This window comes from Giraffa tippelskirchi, chromosome 10 (assembly GCF_054371585.1).
Source record: "Giraffa tippelskirchi isolate mGirTip1 chromosome 10, T2T-mGirTip1v1.2.pri, whole genome shotgun sequence".
In the NCBI taxonomy this organism is placed as follows: domain Eukaryota; kingdom Metazoa; phylum Chordata; class Mammalia; order Artiodactyla; family Giraffidae; genus Giraffa; species Giraffa tippelskirchi.
In genome coordinates this window covers 6,889,029-6,913,202 of record NC_137284.1, presented here as the reverse complement: position 1 = coordinate 6,913,202, position 24,174 = coordinate 6,889,029, and the positions used below count along the sequence as shown (strand labels likewise).

Sequence of the window (24,174 nt, the reverse complement as noted above, 5' to 3'; positions counted from 1 at the left end):
AACAGAGTCTTCTTCGTCTGACGGCCTCCTGGCGTCACGTTGCATCCTGGGAAAAGTAGTCCGAAACAGCAGAGAAAGGCGGGGCCGTGGCGCGGAGAGCGCACCCGTTGGTCGAATTTCCCAGGAAATCCTCCGAGCTGAAAGAAGGCCCCAGCGTTTGTTAATGAGACCTGAGAATAAACCCTGACTTCGCGGCTCTTTACCCGGGAGCGAAACGATTTTCCTAAGCTTCATCTTGGCACTTTCTGGATACCTTGGAACGAAAATTTTCAGTGAGTTAGCATTTAGCTTTTCTGAATTGAAGCACCTATTTATTCTTTTTCCTGGAATCTAGTCTTCGAGCAAGGAGAATCGCAAGTATAAGGCCCCTCCAATACAATAAGCATTCATGAAGCATTCTCCATGTTGTCTACTGAGAAAAGGTATATGCAACGTCAATAAGATAAGGAAAAAAACACAAAGGAAAGGCTACAAGGAAATGTTTGGAAATAAGAGATTTGTACCGAAAGGTGTTTGGCAAATTCATGAGGCAATAAAGGGAGAAGGGGTTTTGTGCATTCGATTCAGAGTATGTGCTTTTCTACTAGACAGTGAAAAGAGGAACTAGATATTAAACCAGACTTGAATCTCATTCTCGAGTTGGTAACCAGGCATATGGTTAATTAATACCCTCAGAAACTGAGACAGAGGTTCTGTGAGAGCATAACCTTCAAAAAAACCAAACTGGGGTGGGGGACTCCGGGAACATTTCGTCGGTCTCGAAGACCTCTTAGTCTGCAGGAAGAGAAGACAAGGTCCCAAACAAGAGGACCGGGGCATTGATCCCACACTGAAAATAAAGGGTGGAACAATAAACAGCTGGAAGCGTGGTCTTCAGGACCCGGCTAGCGACACCCGAGTGGGGTACGTCGCAGAGCATGCCGGGGGTTGTAGTCGGGGACATCCCGTCGCATCGCCCACCAGCCGAGCTCCCAGGGAGCCTCGGTGGGGGGCCGCAGCTCGACTGCCGCCTCGCACTAGAGACCCGGCCGGAGATAAGGCTGGCTCCACCTTTTTAGAGTTTCGGAGTTTCCTAGAGCAACCAGGAGGGGGAGGGAGACTTCGCAGTTACCCTGGAGACGCGCTCCCGCCCGCCCCTAGCTGCGGGATGCCCTAGATGTCCTTATTAGGACAAGAGACTAAAGGGGGCGGGGCCAATCCGAAGGCAGGCGGCAGGCTCCTTATAAGGCAGCGTCGGGCGGGAGCGGGAGTGTGGAGCGTGATAGCGGGTGAGAGATCGGGGCTGGGCGGGGCTTGAGAGGGCGAGCCTGGAGCCCCTGCACTAGTCTCTCCGCTCCGGTTCTGCCCCCGATCTGCGTCTCTGCACTTCCGGAATAACCCCTGACGGCTGCTCTAACTCACTGAGTAGACTCGGGCTCAACTGGGACCCCTGTGGATAGTTCCCATCTTAACCTCCCTGAGGGTCCCCCACCTCCAACGAGTCACAAAAACGATGAAGTGTTTTCCTTTGTCCGAGCTTCTTACTCCCAGGCTGCCACCCCGAATCCAACAACGTGCCCATTTCAGCCTTTCTCACATCCCCCGATGTCTGGTAGTGGCTTAGTCGCTCAGTCGTGTCCCGACTCTTGGCGACCCTATGGACTGTAGCCCACCAGGTTCCTCTGTCCATAGTATTCTCAGGCAAGAATACTGGAGTGGGTTGCCATTTCCTTCTCCAGGGGACCTTCCTGGCCCCAGGGATCGAACCCAGGTCTCCTGCACTGCAGGCTGATTCTTTACCGACTGAGCCCCCGACGTCTAGCACCTCCTATTTGTTCCCTTTCTACTTGTTCTCTGTCCCCTATTCCCTGTCCTCCAAACTTTGGAGGCCTTCCCTGCGTGTCCCCGGCTTCACGGCTCTCCCCCATAGCCCAGGGTGGAGGAGCCCCAGCTCAGGATAGATAACCGTTTCCTCGAAGGGTTCTTCAGCTCCTCTTGAGTCACCTTTGTGTCCTCATTCCCTGTACCCATTCTTAAAGTCCCTCCTACAAAACTACTTGCACGCATTTGTTCCCCCACGTGTAACGCGAGTGCGGAGAAAAAGAAAACGAGGCAGGTTCTCTGCACGGTCCTCCGCTATAGGCAGACTGAAATCACCTCGGTGCGAGCCGCCCCAGCCAGACCTCCCAACCACAGGGGGCGCTGTCCACATTGCCCGCCTCCTTCCCTGTACAAAGAGAACAACCCCTCGCTCTCGAATCTGTGGTGAGAGGAAGGGGCGGGTCAAGGCCTGGTAAAGGAGGAGGGGCGCGTCCAAAAGACTGGTCCTGTCCGGGAACGGCGGGAGGGCGAAAGGTGGTAGATACAGCGATCGGTACCAACCACTTAAGAGTAGTACAGGGGCGGGGAGGGCCGCAGAAAGCTGTCCTCTGGTTAATGCCCCGCGTGGGACCACGTGATTAGAGCGATCCCGCCCTCCTCCGCCGGAACCAGGTGTTCGAATCCCGTCTCCAGAACTAGCAGCATTTCAGTCCTACCGGCGTGAGGCGCCAGAGGACCCGCCCTGCGGCTCATGGCAGCGCCTGTCCGGCTGGGCCGGAAACGCCCGCTGCCTGTTTGCCCCAACCCTCTCTTTGTACGCTGGCTGACCGAGTGGCGGGACGAGGCAGCCAGCAGAGGGCGCCGCACGCAATTTGTGTTTCAGAAGGTGGGTTCTGGCCGGGCCTGATGGGGAACAGCTGCAGGCCGGGACGAACAGCCAGGCCCACCCTGACCCAGTCCTGTACCCCCTACCCCTGCCAGGCGCTGCGCTCCCTCCGGCGGTATCCACTGCCCCTGCGCAGCGGCAAGGAAGCTAAGATCCTCCAGCACTTCGGAGACGGGCTTTGCCGGATGCTGGACCAGCGACTGCAGAAGCACAAAGCATCAGGCGGTGAGCGCTGGGAGAAGGATTCGGTAATCCCCTGAGCCTCCCCCAGGTGCAGCTTTTGTAACCACCCGGGATACCTTGGCTTGATCTGCCTACTCCAGTTCAAGTTGCTCTTTGACGTGGGGCGCGTGGCTCTTTCAGAGCCCCACCGCTCTCACCAACCACTTGAGCTGGCAGCATCCTGCCTGCTGGACTCCAGAGTCCGGGGTTGACTCTCTTCTCCTCCCACAGGTGACCATGCCCCGTGTTCACCATCCGGAACCAGGAGCCCAGCCCAGGAAAGGCGACCTGCTGAAGTCCAGGACCCTTCCATGCCAGTGAGGAAGGAACAGGGGGAGTAGAGGGGAAAGCAGGAGCACCAGGAGTAAGATTTTTCTGGCTCAGGGGACTTAGCTGTGCTGGGTCCTAATCCCACCTGGCTCTGGACAAGTGACTTATTTTGTTTGATGTTTAGTTTTCTCATCTGTAGAGAGTTCCACGATCAAGCTGCTCAGGGGGCTAAGCCCAGTAAGTTGTAGAATTTGCTGTTGAGTCTTCTTGGCTTACCTTCTCTGTCCTGTGCTAGAACTGAGGCTGGGCCAGGCAGATTACACGCTCACCCCAACCCCATCCCCTGAGACTGTCCACCGTCTCATCCAAAGTTTGCAGGAGATCATCCTGTCACGTGGCCTGTGTGACAAACTAGAGAGTTACAAACTAGTTAGAAAAACTACAGAGACAGCTGAGTGACTTGTGTTGTGCTTAGTCGCTCAGTTATGTCCGACTCTTTGTGACCCCATGGACTGCACCCTGCCAGGCTCTGTCCATGGGGATTCTCCAGGCAAGAATACTGGAGTGGGTTGCTGTGCCCTCCTCCAGGGGATCTTTCCAACCCAGGGATTGGACCCCAGGTCTTCCACATTTCAGGCGGATTCTTTTACCATCTGAGCCACCAGGGAAGCCCTGCTGAGTGACTTGCCCAGGGCTATTTAGGCTGCTGAGATAGGACCTGAGCCTCAGCTCTGCCAGCGATTCTGTCTACAACAGCTGGTTGGTTTTGGGTTCAAAGCCCCCCTGTACCTTTCAGGTCCCAACCCAGCTCAAAGCAGGAGGCCCTGGCAGCTATTGGCCAACTCGGCACTCGGGAGCACGAGCAGTCCTGCTGCAGCTGTACAGGGAACACCTGGTGAGCGCCTACCAAGCCGGGAGTCGGGACTGAGGCGGTGGGCCTGCTGCTCGGGCACTGTGTTGGTGACGTTTCTGTTTTGGTTACAGAATCCTAGCGGCCAGGGCTTCCTAACCAAGGAGGAGCTGCTGCAGAGGTGTGCTCCAAAGGTTCCCAGGGTGAGCACAGTGGGGAGAAAGGAGCCAAGTGGCTCTGGATCTGACCCTGAGCCCTCCAGAGGCTGCCCTTGGGAGCAAGCAGTGGCATGGGGCACGGGGAGTGGGCACGTCGTAGACCTAGGAGCTCTCTAAGGGTCTCCTCCCCTATGAACAGGTGGCCCCTGGAAGTGCTCGCCCCTGGCCAGCCCTCCGTTCCCTCCTCCACAGGAACCTGGTCCTCAGGACACACCAGCCAGCTAGGTGGGGTGAACTCCATGGGGTGCAGGAGGCAGGGTGGGGGAGCAGGCATGCCATGCTGAGGGTGGCTGTGCACTCAGAGATGTACTTGTTGTCAACTTGAGGAACAGCTTTGGGCAGGTCCAGGGGCGAGAACTCGGCTGGAATGAGGGAGGTTGGGGAGCCCACAGGACTTGTTTGTAAAAGGTCGCCAAGGCGGGTGAGGCCAGCCTAGCTAAGGGGCAGGCAGGAGAGCCTGCCAGGCATGAGTGAAGAAGGGAGATCTGTGTTCTCCATCCGCCAGGTACTCACTGACCCAGCAGGGTCTGGAGCTGGCCCAGAAGCTGGCTGACTCAGAGGGCCTGAGCTTGCTGAATGTGGGCAGCGGGCCGGAGGAGCCCCCTGGGGAGGAGCCTGAAGTGCCAGGAGCAGCTTCAGCTGAACTGTGAGGAGGGAGTGAGGGGGAGAACAGGGGAGCAGGAGGGGTCCCCGAAATGAGGCCAAGACCCCACCCTACCTCCAGCAGCTCCAGCTGAGCTGTGGCTGCCCCGCCTTCTGTGGGTTAGGGGAACAGCAGCCCCGGGATGGCTCAGGCCAACGCCCACCTCTTCTCCCGGTAGTGGCGCCAGCGAAGGGAGCGTCCAGCAGCCCCCGCTGGAGCTGGGGCCTGGAGAGTACAGGGTGTTGTTGTGTGTGGACGTCGGCGAGACCAAGGGGTGAGTGAGGTGGGCCTGGTGAGGGAGAGGGTCGGGGGATGGCCGTCGCTGACTTGGCCCTCCCACGTGCAACTCCAGGGCGGGCCACAGGCCAGAGCTGCTCCGAGAGCTGCAGCGGCTGCACGTGATGCACACGGTGCGCAAGCTGCATGTCGGGGACTTTGTGTGGGTGGCCCAAGAGACCAGTCCCAGAGACCCAGGTAAGGGATGTGGACAGGCAGGTGGAGGCCAGAGGCAGGGCATGGTGGATGAGGGGCTGTGAGCTAACGGGACCCTTCTTGGCCTCTGGGCAGCACGACCTGCAGAGCTAGTCCTGGACCACATCGTGGAGCGAAAGCGGCTGGACGACTTGTGCAGCAGCATCATCGATGGCCGCTTCCGGGAGCAGAAGGTCCGTCACGGGGCTCACTGCCCCCGGCCGCTCGGGGGCACTTCCGGGTGGTCTCCAGGCAGAGCTGTCACAACTCCGACCTCATCCCCTCTTGAGCTGGTCCAGGGTGGCCTGAACTAAAATTACCCTTGGGCCCCTCTGGACACACAGTAGGTGTGCAGGGTCTCTGGGTAGAGCTGAGGAGCATGTTAAGGACCCCTAGGGTGTCCAGCTCCAGCAGTCCAGGTTTGACAAGGCTCTCCTCTCCAGGATGGGGCCGCAGGGGCTGTGTCTCCGTGCTGGCTGCTGGGCTGACCCCACGGTGAGGCCACACGTAGGCCAAGGGAGGCTTGAGAGGGATGGGCATCACTCAGATGGTGGTGGGGCTTTCCACGGGAGAGCAGCAGTGTGAGCCAGGGTGTGAAAGCCCGTCTGAGGCAGGTGGAGAAGCTCAGGAGGATGAGGTGGCGGGCGAACTGGTGGGACCAGGGTCTCGTGACGGTTTTGAGGGTGACACGATGGACACCTAGCGTATGAGCATCCAGGCCTGACCTGCCCAACCCATCTGCCTGCCCAGTTCCGGCTGAAACGCTGTGGCCTGGGGCGCCGAGTGTATCTGGTGGAGGAGCATGGTTCGGTGCACAACCTCAGCCTTCCTGAGAGCACACTGCTGCAGGCTGTCACCAACACTCAGGTGAGCCGGGAGGGCGGGGCCGGGCCGGCAGGGACCCTGTGGTCGGTGACTCCGCTCAGGAGCTGCCTCCTCCCTTGGCTCCCCTTCCCCAGGTCATCGACGGCTTCTTTGTGAAGCGCACAGCGGACATTAAGGAATCGGCTGCCTACCTGGCCCTGTTGACACGGGGCCTGCAGAGGCTTTACCAGGTGAGCAGACTCCCCCGGGCGTCATCTGTCCAGCAATGGCCCCTTGGGTGCTGTACTCCCTCAAGGAAGGCGAGGAGACTAAGTTCCCTGGTCTCAGGCTGGCCCACTGAGGCCTGGGATGGGGCAAGGCCTGGCTGGTGGTGTCCCCTAGAGCTCTGGCCTGGCCTCAGTCTCCTCTTCCCTCAGGGTCACACGCTCCGCAGTCGCCCCTGGGGCACCTCTGGGGACCCTGAATCAAAGGCCGGGCCTTCCCCAAACCCTCTCTGCTCACTCCTCACCTTCAGTGACTTCAACACAGGAGCCATGAAGAACAAGGTACCACCTCTGCCTAGCCCCTCCTCCTCCCAGGCTCCGGCCCTCCGCCACTCCTGATACAGTCCTCCCCCCACTGCAGGCCCAGTCTGTGCGGGACGTGTTTGCCAGGCAGCTCATGCAGGTGCGTGGAGTGAGCGGGGAGAAGGCGGCAGCCCTAGTGGCTCGGTACAGCACCCCTGCCAGGTAGGTGCTCACGGAACCCCTGTCCTCTGCTGTCCCCCTCCCCCCTAGCATGGTCATCAGCTCAACCAGTGCCTTGTAGGTGGTCGGGTGCTATGAGGGCTGGACCGACCCCGCTGACACTCGAAGAGTTCATGGAGGTCAGGTGGTAAGGAAGACAGAGCCAACCAAGACCAGACAGGATCTCAGGCATTGGGGGGGTGGGGAGAGACCTGGTATGTAGCAGAGAAGGCTTCCTGGAGGAGTGGGTGGACCATGAAGATTGGGCCAAGAACAGCCATTCTGGGAAGACATTTGCAGGAGCTTGAAAGGAGGGTGAGCAAGATGGAGCAGGGCTTTGAAAGCTGGGTTCGGAAGGGCAGCCGTGGTCCTGACTCCTCTCACCCAGGCTGACCCCTTCTAGCCTGTCTCCCATGATTCTGGCCCAAGCCACTCAGGGTGGGCCAGCGGTCAGCCATTGTCAAGACTTAGAGAATCAAACTCCCCATCCCGCCCTCAGCTTACTGGCCGCCTATGATGCCTGTGCCACCCCGAAGGAACAAGAAATGCTGCTGAGCACCATCAAGTGTGGGCCGCTGCAGAGGTGAGGGCAGGAGACAGAGCCTGCAGGGGGTAGGTGGGCTGCGGTCACCCTCGCCCAGGGCCTGACTCTTACCTGCCTCTCTCTTTGCACAGGAATCTGGGGCCTGTTCTGAGCAGGACCTTGTCACAGCTCTACTGCAGCCATGGCCCCCTGACCTGAGCTATGCCATAAGACAGACCCCCCTGCCCCCATCTGCCCAGACTAGCCAGTCTTTTAACCAGAATCTTTGGGCTACAGTAAAAATCTTAAGTGTTTGGGTTTTTATGTGTTAGAAGGAGATACCAGGCCCCAGGGGTCTTGAAAGATATCCAGGTAAGAACAGGGGTGACTGTCACGTCCAGTTTTTAAAACTGAGCTCCTCGGGACCCTTGGGGTTGGTTCCCTTTGAGAACACTGAAAACTGCTAGGGAGATGGAGTCAGTGAGGCTTTGCAACGTTGAATCTAGTTCATGTCACCAGAGTTCTCTGATCAAATAAAATTTCCTTTGATGAGAAGTTCTGTAGCTTGGAAAAGAAAAGTTTATAAAGCGCCAACAATCCAGTGGCCTCATTTTATGGATTGGAACACTGAGACTCAGAGAGCTGCTAGGATTTCTCCAAACTGATAGTTTGAGGCCAAGCTGGGATTGAAACCCAGGGCCTCCTGGCACTGGCTAGAGCCGGATTCTTCAGGCCTGCTGCAGACCAGCCAAGTCCAAGGTTCTGGGCTGGGGCCTGGAGTCTGCAGCCTCATTACCTCTTCCCTTCTTGGGTAATTCTGGTGCCCATGGTATGTAGGCCAGTCCCAGCCTTAGGGGTGCAGCTCCCAGCTCCTGTCAATGGGGCCCTTCAGCCTGGGCAGAAACACGCCCCACCTTTAGGTGGACGTGGCCCGCCTCCCATGAGTCTGGCTTTTCCCCGCTCTGGGGTTCCCTGCAGTGTGACCCACCCACCTCAGCCACCAGAACTCCTTCTTTCTCCCTTTATTGCCTTTCTCTCTCTACTACCCTTCACAAGAGCATCTTCCCTTTTAGCAGAACACAGTCATCCCTGAGCCCCAGGCTCCTCAGCTACAGAGAACCTCCCCTTCCCTGAGAGCCCCCCACCCACCCCTCAGAAGGTGTAGGCCCCCACGAAGACGGTGAGTCTCAGTACAGAGCTGGCCCGGTAGCTCATGAGGGAGTTCATGGTGACCATCTCCAGGTCCAGCACGTACTCCCGGGGGCCCGTCACAGGCCGCGCGAGGACCAGCATGGCGCTGACATTGTTGATTTGCTGCAGGGTACAGTGGGTGGGGGGGACAAGTGGATTGCATCAACGTACTCTCCAGAACCCTACCCCCGCGTCACCTTCCTGCCCTACATCTGGCACTCAAAACCAGTTGGCTGCACAGTGGAGAGTGCCCCGGCCAGCCTGCGACCCCAGGCCCTCATCCAGCTCCGTGACCCCCTTGACATCTGCACCCTGCCCGCAAGAAATACCCTCCTGGTGCTCTGCCCACCCTTTGCAGCTAGTTCTTCTTTTGTCAGCCACAGTCAGCTGATGATTCAAGGCCCGGGGTGAGATTCTTGGGAACAGTGGGGCCTTTGGTGATCTGGGGCAGGTAGACTCACCTTCAAAACACTCAATTCCAGAACAAGAAAGCCAGCACTGGTGCCAGACAAAGCCTTACGGCCCCCACTATGAGTCACATCTGGACCTCTTCCTCCTCAGCTCCACCAGCCCAGAGCTGGAGTCTCAGGCCCCAGGCCCTGTACTAGCCCCTGCTGCCTCTCTCCCTCCAAGACCCAGCTCCACTTGCCTGCCTTCCCACACTCTGCTGCGTCTGCTACCTCCAGCCTCTCAAGCCAGTCCCTTATCCTAAGGGTGAAGCAATCCAAGCTGGATACGCAGACCAGTACAAGAACTCAAACCCCAGTGTCCGAGTGCCTTGCTAGGGTTGCATTTAACTATCTGTAGTTTGTACGAATTTATAACACTCCTACCTTTCTATAGAAACTGACCCCTGGGGTTAGGGGGTACTTTCAGAGGAGAGGCAGGGTATGGTGGCATAGTTGAATCTTCCACTTAATGTTTCCTGGAACTCAAGTTTGGGATTATGCAAGTCACTTGAGGGGTGGTATTAGGGAGAGCCTTACCCTAATGTAGAAGTCTCCCTGTGAGTTTCCAGCACGGATCTGAAAGGCATTGTAGGCACCAGGGTAGACGGAGGTTGCCTGGATTTGGAACACGTCCGCCGGTACGCTCCGCTCGGAGGTGATGCTCATATAGCGGTGCACGATGGATGAGGGCTGCTCCCGGCACAGGGGGTTGGAGGCCGGACAGAGACAGCGACTGGAGACCCCAAGATGGGGACACGAATGAGGTGCTAGCCCATCCCCCAAATTTGGCCCACCCCCCAAAATCAAGGATCTTCCCATTCCTGCTAGAACAGCATGTGTGGTTTAGTCACGAAGGACTACAACTCCCATCAGCTTTCAGGACTTGCCAGTCCAAATAGGTGCCAGGCAGCCACAGAGCTCTCTGGGAGTTGTAGTTTCTCCCGTGGCCTGGCGTGGAGTTGACTCACTTGTCGGACACCTGGACGTAAGGCTCCACACAGCGGTTGGTGTCCACACAGCGGTAGCCCCCGTGGAAGTTGACACAAGTCTGGGCCTCAGAGCACTGGTGTGCACCCGACTCACACTCGTCAATGTCTGTGCCGGGGGAGAGGGGCTGGAACCCAGATACCAGCCCACCAGCTCCTCATGCCACCCTGCCCACTCTACCCGGGCAACCTGTACCTTGGCACAGGCGCGTGGCCAGCAGCTGGTAGCCCTGTGGACAGTGGCAGGAGAAGCGGCCTGGTTCGTTGACACAGCGGTACTGGCAGAGGTAACTGGAGTAGCTGCATTCATCGATATCTGGGGGAGGGTGGGGCTGAGGACAGGGCTGGGGCCGGCCTCCCAGCTCAGCCCCACACGGGCTCATCCAGAGAGCCTGGTCCCAGGTTAGGCTCAGTACAAGAAGAGGCGGAAGAGATAAACCCTGCAGCTCATCAGGGGACAGAGCATTCAAGAAAGGACTGCCCAGGGGATTTCCCTGGTGGTCTGGTTGTTAAGAATCAGCCTGCCAATGCAGGGGACACAAGTTCGATTCCTGGTCTGGGAACTAAGACCCCACGTGCCCTGGGGCAACTGAGCCCATGTGCCACAATGTGTGCCTTTGCACCCTAGAACCTGTGCTCTGCAACAAGAGAAGCCCATGCACCACAACTAGAGAAAGCCCTGGCACAGCAACGAAGACCCAGCACAACCAAAAATAATTTATTTTAAAAAATGCGCTTTTCAATGCAGGAGATGCAGGTTCGATCCCTGGTCGGGGAACTAAGAACCCACATGCCACGGAGCAAGTAAGCCAGCGGGGCTCAACTACTGAGCCCACGCACCACAGACCCAGTGCAGCCAAAAGAAAAAAAAAAAAGACTGCCCAGCTCCCAGGCCTGTCTCTGCCCTGAGACTAAGATGATACTCAATGAGAGGACTGGGAATCTAGAGGTTTGGCTTTAAATCCTACTGACTGAGTTTGAGGAACCTCTGTTTCCATTCAGTAAATAAGTGGATTAGGCCGGATGAGCCCTTGACGCACCCCAGACTGCTCTGGGTTTCAACACTTTGCCTGATTCCTGCAACCTATGATCCGCCCAAGCACACAGTCACCTCCTGCCAACTGTGAGCAGCGCAGGCAGGAGCCAGGTTTTCTCCTCCGTGCCCTTTATGCTGCCTGGCACCGAGCCAGGTACCAATGGGGCCTTAACTTGGCAGCAAAGCACAAAGCTTAACAGAAACAGGGTACATGGCTAGTTGACAGGAAGAGAAAGAGAACCCAGGCCCCACCTCACCCCAGCTATGTGGCCCTGGGCAAGTCACTCAACCTCTCTTCGTTGAAGTATTTTATCTTATTTTTTGTAATTGTTCCCCCCCAAAATTTGAGGGAGGTATTGATGTAAATTTGCAGACAAGATAAAACTCATATTTATTTCATAGGATGTGAGATAAATACTTCGGCCACCTGATGTGAGAACCGACTCATTGGAAAAGACCCTGATGCTGGGAAAGATTGAAGGCAGGAGAGAAGGGGGTGACAGAGGATGAGATGGTTGGATGGCATCACCGGCTCAATGGACATGAGTTTGAGAAAACTCCAGGAGACAGTGAAGGACAGGGAAGCCTAGCATGGGACTGCAAAGAGTCAGACACAACTTAATGACTGAACAAGAACAGTCTCACAGGATTGTTGGCAGACTGCACAGGGCAGGTTCTCAATAATTGCTAATTCACTTTATAAAACGTTGCTGCTTGGGACAGTATAAGGTCTGTCTTGTCATTTTCTCATTTAACTCTCAAGACAACCCATTCTACAGAAGAAGAAATGGACTCAGAGAGAAGAGTGACTTGCCCTGGTCCAGGATTTGCACACACATCAGCCTGACTCCCAGGGAGGGGGCGCGCCTCCATCTTTTCTCAATCTCTCTACGGAGCTTCAGTGGGGACCTAACTGCTCCCCTCCGTGCCTTCCCTAGCAGGCTGGGAGTTCTGGTGGGCAGCTCTGCAGGTGCCCTGCCCCCTGCTGGGGTGGAGTACACAGGAGGCACATGGGTGCCGGGTGGATGGGACACAGAGACATCAAATGGAGGGCGTGTGGCAAGAGGCTAGGCACGACACAGGGCCTGGGGAACCAGCAGAGACCAGTGGAGACCACCGGGGAACCAGTGTCGGGGGTGGAGCGCTCACCACTGCAGGAGAAGCCATCCCGGTGCAGCTCATAGCCCTGGTGGCAGCGACACAGGAAGGTCCCATAGGAGTTGAAGCAGCGCTGCTCACACGGAGCCCCCATGTCACACTCGTTCACATCTGGGGGTGCCAGGAAAACGAGAGAGGGGTGAAAACCAAGGAGCAGCCCAGAGCCCCCACTGCACCTGGGCTGATCAGGAAGGGAGTTCCCCCGCCTCACACCCCTCTGCCCAGGACCCCGAGCCTGGCCCAGCGCAGCCTCACCCACACAGGAGCGGTTGTTGGGTCCCAGCTGGAAGCCCGGCTCACACTGGCAGCGAAAGGAGCCAGGCAGGTTCACGCAGCGGTGCTGGCAGTAGCGGTACCGACACTCGTCTATATCTGGGATGCAGGCAGGGGAAGGGCAGTGGAGGGCAGAAGTCAGGTGCCGCCCAAGCCAGCTGGGACCCCGCCTCATTACCCACCGTCTTGCCTGAGTCTGGGGGGCTGGGCCGGGCCAGATCAGGCAGGACTCACACGTTACACGCATACAGCTCTGTGTCTGGTGACTCAGGCAGAGGTGGCAGGGGGCGGGGGTGAAACCTGGGGGCGGGTTGGAATGGGGGTCAGGCGCTGGGTTGAGAGCCAGGCCATGGGCACAGACTCACCCACGCACTCGGGCCCGATCTTCCGATAGCCGTCGGGACAGGTACACTGGTAGGAGCCAGGCAGGTTATGGCACTCCTGGCTGGGACGGCAGTCGTGCAGGGCCTGGGCACACTCGTCCACATCTGCAAGACACATAACTCAGCCCCCGCCTGGGAACCCATGCACCACCCAACGTGACAAGACTTCTCCATGTGGAAGGACACAGGTCGGGTACCACTCACATGAGTGTGTGGGTGACTGACACCCCCAAAACAGGAACATGTGAACCCATTGCCCTACAGCACAAATAAGAGTCTACTAGCCTGGAGCTAAAGAGAAAGGCACCCCTAAGCTGGGAGACCCCAAGTCAGGGATACATAGGACAAAGCCCTGCCCATACTCCCAGGGGCACTGATTCCAGGGCCTTCCTCTAAGGTCTGTGCCTCCCAGGGGTTGGGTACAGACCCAGAAGGGCCAGAGCAGAGGCCGAGGGGCAGAGCTATGCAGGGCATCTGCAGCAGTCGAGGTGGGGGTCCCAGAGGGGGGCTGGGCAAAGGGACAGGCACAGGAACTGGGACCACCTGTGGCAGGTAAGGACCTGGGCAAGGGTCTGGATGTTATCCCAGTGCCGTGAGGAGGCTTTTGAGCAAGGGAGGAACATGAAGTATGAGTTTTTAAAAGGCAATGCTAGACACCTGTTAGAAAGATTGGCAGCCTACTCACCCACACAGCTCTCTTGCTCATCGGGCTCATAGCCCGGGAGGCAGGGGTGGGGATGTTCAGCAGGGGGCACGGGCGGTGGGGGTCCCTCTCCATGCAGGTCGTTGATGACAGCAGCGGAGCGGGGCAGGCACAAGTAGCCCCCATAATGGTTGATACATTTCATCTCCCCCTTGCAGGCCTCAGGAATGGTCAGGCACTCATTGACATCTGCAGAGAGGGGCCTACTGGGCACAGCCAGTCTCCAAGGGTGGGCCGTGGAGGGCAGGGGAGGCAGGAGCCCAGCTCAGCCTGCTCTAAGCTGTGTGATCTGGCAAGGCCTTCCCTCTCTACTCCACAAGCTAAGGCTGCCTGCCCGGGACCCCTTCCTGGGGCCTGCCAGGGCTGATGGTGGGGCAGCTGTCCCCACGGTCACCCCCATTCTCTTGCCCACAAGAGGGTCTCTATCCCTCCCCTAAGCCTTGGCCCTGACTCAGCCTAAGGGTAATGTGCAGGCCTCCTGACTGCGCCCCCGCCCTGCACTGCTCGCCCAGGGCCATGATGGTGCAGAGCAAGATAGCAGAGTGATTAGACGAGGTGTCCAGGAACCAGTCCTGTGGGCAGAGCCCTGTTGGTCTCTGGACTCTAAGGGGTGGGGAGGGGAGGGTGTCCCGGGTTTCTCTGAGGGGGAGGGGCCTGGATGGCTTCTCCACCCGGAGCAAAGCTGGCCCCCTGAGAACCAGAGCAGGCTACGTACGGCCAGGCAGAGTGAGGCGGGGGACAGCCACAGCGCTCCTGCAGCCACTCTAGGAGCTGGACTTTGTGATCCCCTTTCCGGTTTTGGGGGCAGGTTGGCCCCCAAGCATACTCACCCCTGCAGTGCTGGCTGTCAGGGTCCCACTCATAGCCATCTGTGCATTCCTACAAGGGGAACCAGAGATGGCCAGTGGTCACCCCTGGTCCCCTCTAACTGACCAGGCCGAGACCAAGGCCCAAGCCCGGCCACCCTCCTGGCCTGCTCCAGACAACGGCCCCAGCTGCTCCACCAACCAAGGGAGGGCACAATCTTCCCCAGCAGCAGCCACCCCAGGATCCTCGCCTCGGTGTCCCTGCCCAGCCCAGCCCAGGCCAGCGGCCCCACCGTCCCCACCGTGTAGCTGTCGGGCTCCTCGGAATCCTGGGGAGACGCTGCCCCCAAGAGCATCAGCAGCAGCGCCCAGAGCAGTAGAGATCCGGGGAGGCAGGAGGCGAAGGGGAGCATCCTGGGGCTAGGAGGTGGTGGGCAGGGGTCAGGGCGCCTCTGCCACAGCAACCCCCAAACGCTGTGCCAGGACTCCGAGCCCCAGCCCCTGCCGCCTCCCGCCCGGGACGGCGCTTGGGGCCCCGGAGCCTCCCTGGGCCGAGGGCCCACTCCTCCTGCGGGCCGGGGTTCAGGGCCCACTCGCCTGGGGCCGCCCCGCCCCGCCCCCGCCCGGTCCCCCTGTGGCTCCGGCCGGGGAGCGCGGGCCTCTCGGCTCCTTGCTGACGCCGACTCGGCCTAGACTTCTGGCTCGCGCCCTCCCCCCATGGACGGCCACTCACTTGGGCCCGCGACGGCCCCGCGGCCCGAGGCTCCGGCGGCTCGGCTGGCTTCGGCAGTGCCTGCGGCAGACGGACAGGCGGACGGCGCAGCTCCCTGGACGCGCGGCCCCAGGAAGCGCCCCCCGCCCGCCCGCCCGCCCGCCGCGGCGCGGCCCACCCCGGCGCCTCCGCCCGCCCCTCAGCGGATTCCTGAGCCCGCGCCAGGGGGAGGGACCCCGACCCCCCGCTTCTCCGCCCCCGGCCGGCCGCAGGCCCCCACCCGGTCCCCCGCGGCGCCGCCCGGAGCTGCCTCCCGGCGCCTGGCCAGGGTCCCCCAACGCTCGATCCTGGGGGCATTGGCCCTGATGCCAGAACCCCGGCTCACTTAGGAGTCCTCAGGCTTTCACTGTGCGCACCCTGAGATGTCATCCTGCGCACCTAGACCCTACCTAATCTGTGCCCCAGGAATTCTTGGGCACCCACACCTCAATGCCGGGGCCCCCAGACTCTGCGCCTCCTAGAATGTCACCCTGGGCACCTGGACCCCACCAAATAATCCTGGGACTTCCGGATTCTCACTCTGCACTCTCCGGAATGTGATTGTGGACACCTGGACAGTCACTCTGGAAATACCAAAACTTCGTCCAGGGTTCCCAGACCCTCGCCCTAAGAAGAGATGCTCCCGGGTCCAGAACTGTCCATCTCGGTCCCTTCTCCCCTCCATCCCCAGGGCTGTCGTCAGCCAGGCGGTCCCTTCACTCCAGAACGGCCTCCTTCGAGTCCTCAGTCCGCGAGACTACATCAGTTTGGGGCGGGGGCGGCAGTTCACATTTGGCCCAGAATGAATGGAAGCCCCTGAGAAGGCGGGCAGGGCTGAACTCGGGCGTGCTGGACGCCAGGGTCCGGGTCCGGTGCCGTCGCCTTCCTGGCCATCCTCCCGCCAGCGTCCCCCACCTACCCACACACCCCGCCCCCAGTTCCCGGGTTTCTGCCTACTCGCTAAGCAGCGGGATAGCCTTAAGGGGCGGGGTTTGGGCGGAGCTGGCTCCCAGGAAGGGGCGGGGCCTTGCCCTGCCCACGTCTCAGGGCGGGGCCAGACGGGAAAGGGCTTCGTGTCCGGGGATCTCCCTCCTGGAGGCAGGCGGCATGCGGGAAATGCCGAGTCCTCGGTTCCCTTTCCCACCCCTGTTTATCCTCACAGTCGCCCCCATTAGCAGCCCTGCCCGGTGAGTTGGAGAGGACGTGCCGGTGGGTCCTGGGATGAGCCTTCAGGATTCAGTGTGAACTGCAGCGCACCCTCCCACCTCCAAATTCTTCCCAGCACCACCACCCGCCAGGGGTGGGGGAGAGGAGGCTAAAAATAATGTCTTTAAAACCCAAAAGACAGTAACAAGTGCTGGAGAGGATATGGAGAAATTGGAACCCTCACACTATGAGTGGGAATGTAAGATGGGGCGGCTGCTGTGGAAAACAATCTGGCAGGTCCACAAAAATGTTAGCACATGACCCAGCGATTTCACTCCTAGGTGTATATACGCAGGGGGATTGAAAACATATGTCCACACACACACACAAATCTGTACACAGTGTTCATAGGAACACTATTCATAAGTGTTGAAAATATAGAACCAAAGGAATTTTCATCTATTGATGAAAGTTCAGTTCAGTTCAGTCGCTCAGTCGTGTCCGACTCTTTGCGACCCCATGAATTGCAGCACACCAGGCCTCTCTGTCCATCACCAACTCCCGGAGTCTACCCATACCCATGTCCATCGAGTCGGTGATGCCATCCAACCGTCTCATCCTCTGTCGTCCCCTTCTCCTCCTGCCCCCAATCCTACCCAGCATTAGGGTCTTTTCCAATGAGTCAACCCTTTGCATGAGGTGGCCAAAGTATTGGAGTTTCAGCTTCAACATCAGACCTTCCAATGAACACCCAGGATTGATCTCTTTTAGGATGGATTGATTGGATCTCCTTGCACTCCAAGGGACTCTCAAGAGTCTTCTCCAACACCACAGTTCAAAAGCATCAATTCTGCGGCGCTCAGCTTTCTTCACCGTCCAACTCTTACATCCATACATGATCACTGAAAAAACCATAGCCTTGACTAGACGTACTTTTGTTGGCAAAGTAATGTCTCTGCTTTTCAATATGCTATCTAGGTTGGCCATAACCTTCCTTCCAAGGAGTAAGCGTCTTTTAATTTCATGGCTGCAATCACCATCAGCAGTGATTTTGGAGCCCAAAAAAATAAAGTCTGACACTGTTTCCACTGTTTCCCCATCTATTTCCCATGAAGTGATGGGACCAGATGCCATGATCTTAGTTTTCTGAACGTTGAGCTTTAAGCCAACTTTTTCACTCTCCTCTTTCACCTTCTTCAAGAGGCTCTTTAGTTCATCTTCACTTTCTGCCATAAGGGTGGTGTTATCCGCATATCTGAGGTTATTGATATTTCTCCCGGCAATCTTGATTCCAGCTTGTGTTTCTTCCAGCCCAGCGTTTCTCATGATGTACTCTGCATATAAGTTAAATAAGCAGGGTGACAATATACGGCCTTCACGTACTCCTTTTCCTATTTGGAACCAGTCTGTTGTTCCATGTCCAGTTCTAACTATTGCTTCCTGACCTGCATACAGGTTTCTCAAGAGACAGGTCAGATGGTCTGGTATTCCCATCTCTTTCAGAATTTTCCAGAGTTTATTGTGATCCACACAGTCAAAGGTTTTAGCATAGTCAATAAAGCAGAAATAGATGTTTTTCTGGAACTCTCTTGCTTTTTCGATGATCCAGCGGATATTGGCAATTTGATCTCTGGTTCCTCTGCCTTTTCTAAAACCAGCTTGAACATCTGGAAGTTCATGGTTCACGTGTTGCTGAAGCCTGGCTTGGAGAATTTTGAGCATTACTTTACTAGCATGTGAGATGAGTGCAATTGTGGGGTAGTTTGAGCATTCTTTGGCATTGCCTTTCTTTGGGATTGGAATGAAGACTGACCTCTTCCAGTCCTGTGGCCACTGGTGAGTTTTCCAAATTTGCTGGCATATCGAGTGCAGCACTTTCACAGCATCACCTTTGAGGATTTGAAATAGCTCAACTGGAATTCCATCACCTCCACTAGCTTTGTTCGTAGTGATGCTTTCTAAGGCCCACTTGACTTCACATTCCAGGATGAACAAAAAAATGATATGGTAGAATATTATTCGGCCGTAAAAAGGAATGAAGTACTGCTATGCACTACAACATGGATGAATCTTGAAAAAGACACTAGCTGAAAGAAGCCAGACACTAAAGGCCACATATTCCATTTATATGACAACTAGAATAGGCAAATCTGAAAAACAAACTAGATTAGTGATTGCCAGGGGAGAGGGGAATGTGAGAATGACTACGGATGGGTATGGGATTTCTTTTGGGGTGATGAGAATGCTCTGAAATTAGACAGTGGTTATGGTTGCACAGTTATGCAAATACATGAAAAATCGCTGAATTATCTAAACACTTTAAAATGGTGAATTTTATGGTATGTGAATTATATCTCCATAAAACTTTTTTATTTTATTTATTTATTTAGACTGTGCTGGGTCTTCACTGCTGCCCGAGGGCTTTCTCTAGTTGCAGTGAGTGGGCTTCCCACTGTGGTGGCTTCTCTTGTTGCAGAGCACAGGCTCTAGGTATGCAGGCTTCAGTAGTTGCAACTCCCAGGCTCTAGAGCATAGGCTCAATAGTTGTGGCTGATGGGCTTAGTTGCTCTGTGAGTTGTGGGATCTTCCCAGGCCAGGAATTGAACCTGCATCTCCTGCATTGGCAGGCAGATTCTTAACCACTGGGCAAGCAGGAACCTAAAGCTGTTATTTTAAACCTCCAGCTCTGGGGGTGACAGGGAGCCCTTAGTCATAGGTCACACACGGCTAAAACCAGCTTGGGACACATGACTGGGAACTAGAATCATGAAGCCAGGTACCGTTCTGTAGACAGTCTGTCTACTGCATTTTTTCAATGTATTTCTTTATTTATGGCTGTGCTGGGTCTTTGGTGCTGCGTGCGGGCTTTCTCTAGTTGCAGTGAGCCAGGTTTCTCTTCTTTGTGGTGCACGGGCTTTTCATTGAAGTGGCTTCTCTTGTTGCAGAGCACAGGATTTACGTGCACGGGCTTCAGTGGTTGCAGTACACGGGCTCAGTAGTTTTGGCTCCCAGGCTCTAGAGCACAGGCTCAGTACTTGAGGTTTGCAGTGTTAGTTGTTCCTCTGCATGTGGCATCTTCCTGGATTCCAGGGATTGAACCCATGTTCCCTGCATTGGCAGGCAGATTCTTATCCACTGAACCACCAGGGAAGTCCTCTACTGCATTCTAATCAAGTCAGCATCATTCTTTTTTTTTTCCCCAGGGGAGACCCCTGGCTTACTACATGGTATGTGTGTGGGGGTGGGTGTGCAGGAAAAAGGGACCTCAGGGCTTTGGGAAGATTCCCAATGAATGAAGAAATGAGGTAATCAGCACATGAATGAATGGATACCTTCCTCTGGCTCCCATCCCCACGGAAACCCTGGAAAAGCAGTTTTTTTCTCACCCGTCTCTGGTCTTGGATGCTGGTTCCCAGACTGAAGATCCATGTGAGAGCCCCTGATCCCAAGGACCCACTTCAAGGCACAAGTGACAGGTGTTAACACCCTTGCCCAGGCCTCAGCCTCCAGCCTGGCTCTGTCTGAGGTGCCAATCCTGCTATCTTCCTGCCCCCTGAGGCCCATTCACATACCTCCTCCTGTCCCCAGACTGTGACAAGAATGAAGAACAGAGGAGGTCATAGCTGCCACTTGCTGTCCCCTGGACCCTGAACTTTTCTGGTTAAAAAAGACGACTAATCACTAAGCCAGCAAATCCCCCTGAGCCAGCTCTGCATGCGGCCCCTTCCTGGGTGCTAAGGACACAAGCAAGGGAGACACGTCCGGTGTGGTTGGGATGCAGACGCCCAGTAGACACAGGCACACTGGGGGCTCAAGGGGCTGCAGCATAGGCGAGCTTCTTGGAGGTGATGCCTGAGCTGAGTTTTGTAGTAGGATGAGCAAGAATGCTTCCTGGGGGGTACTGACCACCATTCACACCCCCCCATCATTAGGGCCTGTGGCTCCCATAGCCCTGTTTTCCCCTCCAGGCACCAATGGCCCTATATTGTCACTGCCCACTTAGCATCTGTCTCCTCCTGTCCCCTTAAGGCCAGATCCGTCTCCACATCCTTAGGATTGCCCAGGACAGGGTTTGCAGAGAGCCTCTGCTGAATAAAGACAACAGGTAGAGTTGGGTACCGGCAGGCAGGGGCCGTGCAGGGACAAAAGCCTGAAGCCCTCTTGTGTCTGTGTGTGTGTGGGGGTCCTCCTCCCCCTCCTGACCTGGTTTCCCTTTTGTGGTTTCTCCAGCTCCACCCTCTCAGCCCCTCCACCCTGGTCTGCAGTTTCCTGCCCCAGACACTCTAGTCTGCCGCATCATGGCACCAACTGTCCACCTCTCCTTCCTCCTAGCCCTGCTGGTGGCAGGCCTGGCTCAAGACATCAAGGGCTTCCTCAGGGGCCGGGTAAGTGTCCCCAACCTTCTCCCCATGCCTGGGGCTCACCCTGGCAGAAACAGGGCTTCATTCCTGTTTTTCAGAGGAAGCAACTGAGACTGAAGGGATGATCCATGTGCTCAGGCCCATACAGGGAGAAAAGCGGGTGAACCGGCTGCAACCCTAGTCCAGTCCCAGCTCTGGTGGGAGCTGAGGTGTGGTCTCGGCCATGACTCCTCACCTCACCCCTTCCCCACTGCTCTTTTTTTTTTACCCCCTCTCCTCCCCCCGCCACCCAGGACCCCGGTCCCCAGCCGCTGGAGCTGAAAGAGGTCTTCAGATTGTTTCAGATGCAGTACAACCGGAGTTACCCAAATCCAGCAGGTATCCCGGGGCACATGCGTCTCCAGTCCAAACCCCTGCTCTCATTTAACAGACAAGGAAATTCAGGCTCAGGGTGGGGAATGCATGTGGCCAAAGCCACTCAGGAGGACAGTGACGGGGGGCTGGTAGTGTAGTCCCTGGTTTCCCAAATGCACAGGAGGGGACAGGATCCTCCTTGGCTATGAACCTGGAGGGAGGTGACAGCTGTTGGGGGTTTGACTGGTCCGAGAGGATCTTCAGGTCCAAAGCCACTTTCCTGTGACTGCAGCAGACGAGACTGCTAGTCATCCAGCAAGTTCATCCAGCAAGCACCCAGGGTTACCCATTTTGTGGATTCCCTTCCCACCACGAGTTGCCAGCCCTGTTTCTGCCCTCTGGATCTCATCTCCCATGGGGGAGGTCTGTGGGCACCTTTCAGCCCGACTTCCTGTGCCAGGGACTTGTACCCCAACCCTCCCCTGCCATGTTCCAGCCACAGACTTGCGGCCAGAGGTGTGAAGTAGAGGTAGAGATGACCTGGCAGGAAGTTGGTCTCTGACCACCCACCTTTCCCTTGTCACTAGCCTTCCAATCTTTCACTTGGCTTCTTCCATAGGTGGGCAGATACTCTCTTCCTGCCTTCAACGAAACCCCAACCCTAGGGGGGCTGGGGAGCCACTTCCTTGGTCCAGGTGTCTGTAGCGGGGTCTGCAAGGACCATAGGAAAGGAGCCAGTGCTTACCTAGGAGAGTGTGGGTGGGAAGCCAAACTGGTGGCCGCTTCCTGTCCCTGGGGGGTTGCGAGCCAGCCTAGGACAACCTCCTTTCTGTCTAGAGCACGCCCGCCGCTTGGACATCTTTGCCCAAAACCTGGCCAAGGCTCAGCGGCTGCAGGAGGAGGACCTGGGCACGGCCGAGTTTGGGGTGACTAAATTCAGTGACCTCACAGGTACTGGACCTCCCGGCCCTGGGTGGTAGGTGGGGAAGCAGGATCTTCCCCATCAGATACCAGGCTGACTTGGCTTCTGTTCCCCCGAGGAAGTCCCGAGGGCCAGAGGCCTGGGGGTTTGCCCCGAATCCGAGATCAGGGCAAGAACTCTGTGGAGGCCTGGGCGGCAGCCCAGCTCAGAGACACTGGGTGCAGGGCTGTGCACCCCAGCAAAGAACCTGGCCTCTCTCTAGGCCTCAGGGTCCTTATCTTTCTGCCTCCCGGGGTATTACAGGGACTCAAATGGCTCAGGATGTGGATGCCTGGGGTGGGAGGCAGGATGTGGGGGTGGGGAGAGGTCAAAACAGTGAACTTCATGGCCCCATGTTTCCCCAGAGGAGGAGTTTGTCCAGCTTTATGGAAACCGGGTGGCTGGAGAGGCCCTCAATGTGAGCAGAAAGGTGGGGTCTGAAGAGTGGGGGGAGTCAGTGCCCTCGAGCTGTGACTGGCGGAAGGCTGACACCATCTCACCCGTCAGGAACCAGGTATCTGCCTCCACCCCAAGCCCAGCAGCCTGGCCCAATCCAGCCCTTGGGGTGGGGGGGGTGGCGAGGGGAGGAGAGGGCCTGCAGTCCTCACCCGCCTCCACCGCCCCCACCGCCCCCACCCTTTCACCACTAGCAAAACTGCAAGTGTTGCTGGGCCATGGCGGCAGCGGGCAACATCGAGGCCCTATGGGCCATCCATTTCCATGAGTCTGTGGAGGTCTCCGTGCAGGGTACGGCTGGGGGCGGGGGTGGGGACTGAAGGAGGCGGGGGTGCCTGAGGCCTTGGCATAAACACTGTCCCTTCTGGCACCAGAGCTGCTTGACTGTAACCACTGTGGGGACGGCTGCAAGGGAGGCTTCGTCTGGGATGCATTCTTCACTGTCCTCAGCAACAGTGAGTGCCTGCTGCTCCGGGCAGTCGTGGCGGGGGGCGGGCGGGGAGGGGTACTGTTCCCAAGCTGAACTGAGCCTTCTCCCCGGCCTCGCTTATCTCTAGGCGGCCTGGCCAGTGAGAAGGACTATCCATTCGAGGGGACTGCCAAAGCCCACAGGTGCCTGGCTAAGAAGCACAAGAAGGTGGCCTGGATCCAGGATTTCATAATGCTGCAGACCTGCGAGCAGAGTGCGGGCAGGATGGGGACACGGGTGGGCACAGGGAGGAGACAGACAGGGACAGACAGACCAGGACAGGGCTATAGACAGAGATGGAGGGACCTCTGGGGGCGGGGGCTAGAGGGTAGGAAAGGGGAAGAGATAGATAGAGATGCCCGTGAGCCGAGAGCGGGGGGTGAAGGAAAGGTGCCTTATGGCACCTTCCACCCCCAGGCATCGCCAGGCACTTGGCCACCCAAGGCCCCATCACCGTGACCATCAATGCGTCACTACTGCAGGTGAGATAAGGCAGGGATGGGACTGGGGGGGGAGGGGGTGGCGCATATAGGGGAGGCGGCCCCAGACTTGGCCTCTCTGCCCCTGCAGCAATACCGGGGGGGTGTGATCCAGGCCACACCTACCACCTGTGACCCCAGACTCGTGGATCATTCTGTCCTGCTGGTGGGTTTTGGTAAAACCAAGCCCAAGGAGGGGAGGCAGGTGAAGGCAGCGTCGTTCGGATCCTACGCTCGCCCTCGCCGCTCCATGGCATACTGGACCCTGAAGAACTCCTGGGGGGCTGACTGGGGTGAGGCGGTGAGTGTGATCTACTGGGGGCAGACAGGGCAGGACAGACCTCTCCCCACTGACTGGTGCTGATGGGCCCTGGCTTCTTAGGGCTATTTCCGGCTGCATCGAGGGAGTAACACCTGTGGCATCACCAAGTTCCCAGTCACTGCCAGAGTGGGCCATCCTGAGAAGCGGCAACAAGTCTCTTGCCCTCCCTGAGGCCGCCTGGCTGCCCCTTGGCCCTCTCCTGCCATGCCAGTTACCTTCCCCTGCCACCCGCCCCAAGGTTTTTGCCTCTTCTCCCAGTATTCTTGCTGGGGATTGAATAAAGCAAGACAAGACCCCTGTCTTTGGAGTGGATGCAGCTCAGGTGGAGAAATGGATGGGGAGCAAGTAGATACCGTTCTCCAACATGTCCTTGTCTCTGTGGGGTCAACAGACACATACATCCTCATATACCATGACAGTCAAAGAGACGTACGTGTGCAACATGCGCACACTTCCA

General features: G+C 57.4%; 3 protein-coding genes across 20 annotated transcripts; 2 read left to right on the top strand and 1 right to left on the bottom strand.

The window, feature by feature from the left end:
- The first annotated feature begins 70 nt into the window (after nt 1–70).
- On the top strand, nt 71–7,988 carry MUS81 (MUS81 structure-specific endonuclease subunit). 5 transcript variants are annotated; one of them, XM_081532253.1, is made up of 18 exons: nt 1,201–1,268; nt 2,122–2,244; nt 2,473–2,686; nt 2,782–2,911; nt 3,140–3,225; nt 3,975–4,073; nt 4,163–4,231; nt 4,386–4,471; nt 4,752–4,892; nt 5,068–5,163; nt 5,242–5,363; nt 5,457–5,554; nt 6,111–6,227; nt 6,320–6,415; nt 6,602–6,730; nt 6,810–6,913; nt 7,410–7,493; nt 7,586–7,988. In XM_081532253.1, the coding sequence occupies exons 3-18, from the start codon at nt 2,552–2,554 to the stop codon at nt 7,650–7,652; spliced, it is 1,659 nt and encodes a 552-aa protein (XP_081388379.1). In that variant the 5' UTR covers nt 1,201–1,268; nt 2,122–2,244; nt 2,473–2,551; the 3' UTR covers nt 7,653–7,988. The 5 variants fall into 5 exon arrangements, with proteins under 5 accessions (XP_081388382.1, XP_081388379.1, XP_081388380.1 ...); XM_081532254.1 differs by lacking the exon at nt 2,122–2,244 and having other exon boundaries at nt 1,211–1,268; XM_081532256.1 differs by lacking the exons at nt 1,201–1,268; nt 2,122–2,244; nt 2,473–2,686 and adding an exon at nt 71–272.
- A 4-nt stretch (nt 7,989–7,992) lies between these two features.
- On the bottom strand, nt 7,993–16,184 carry EFEMP2 (EGF-like fibulin extracellular matrix protein 2). 11 transcript variants are annotated; one of them, XM_081532264.1, is made up of 13 exons: nt 16,089–16,129; nt 15,152–15,211; nt 14,721–14,838; nt 14,443–14,491; nt 13,595–13,801; nt 12,892–13,014; nt 12,509–12,625; nt 12,245–12,364; nt 10,256–10,375; nt 10,042–10,168; nt 9,611–9,806; nt 8,583–8,747; nt 7,993–8,305 (listed from the first exon to the last, which is right to left on the bottom strand). In XM_081532264.1, the coding sequence occupies exons 3-12, from the start codon at nt 14,829–14,831 to the stop codon at nt 8,586–8,588; spliced, it is 1,332 nt and encodes a 443-aa protein (XP_081388390.1). In that variant the 5' UTR covers nt 14,832–14,838; nt 15,152–15,211; nt 16,089–16,129; the 3' UTR covers nt 7,993–8,305; nt 8,583–8,585. The 11 variants fall into 11 exon arrangements, with proteins under 11 accessions (XP_081388390.1, XP_081388391.1, XP_081388387.1 ...); XM_081532265.1 differs by having other exon boundaries at nt 15,680–16,104; XM_081532261.1 differs by having other exon boundaries at nt 7,993–8,747; nt 16,127–16,184.
- Nucleotides 16,185–20,595: 4,411 nt separating this feature from the next.
- On the top strand, nt 20,596–24,008 carry CTSW (cathepsin W). Of its 4 annotated transcripts, none has more exons than XM_081532235.1 (10): nt 20,596–20,700; nt 20,970–21,054; nt 21,868–21,981; nt 22,357–22,505; nt 22,642–22,738; nt 22,822–22,902; nt 23,005–23,130; nt 23,334–23,398; nt 23,511–23,688; nt 23,778–24,008. In XM_081532235.1, exons 1-10 carry the CDS (start codon nt 20,614–20,616, stop codon nt 23,804–23,806), a joined length of 1,011 nt encoding a protein of 336 aa, XP_081388361.1. In that variant the 5' UTR covers nt 20,596–20,613; the 3' UTR covers nt 23,807–24,008. The 4 variants fall into 4 exon arrangements, with proteins under 4 accessions (XP_081388361.1, XP_081388359.1, XP_081388360.1 ...); XM_081532233.1 differs by having other exon boundaries at nt 23,511–23,696; XM_081532234.1 differs by having other exon boundaries at nt 23,487–23,688.
- The last annotated feature ends 166 nt before the right edge of the window (nt 24,009–24,174 follow it).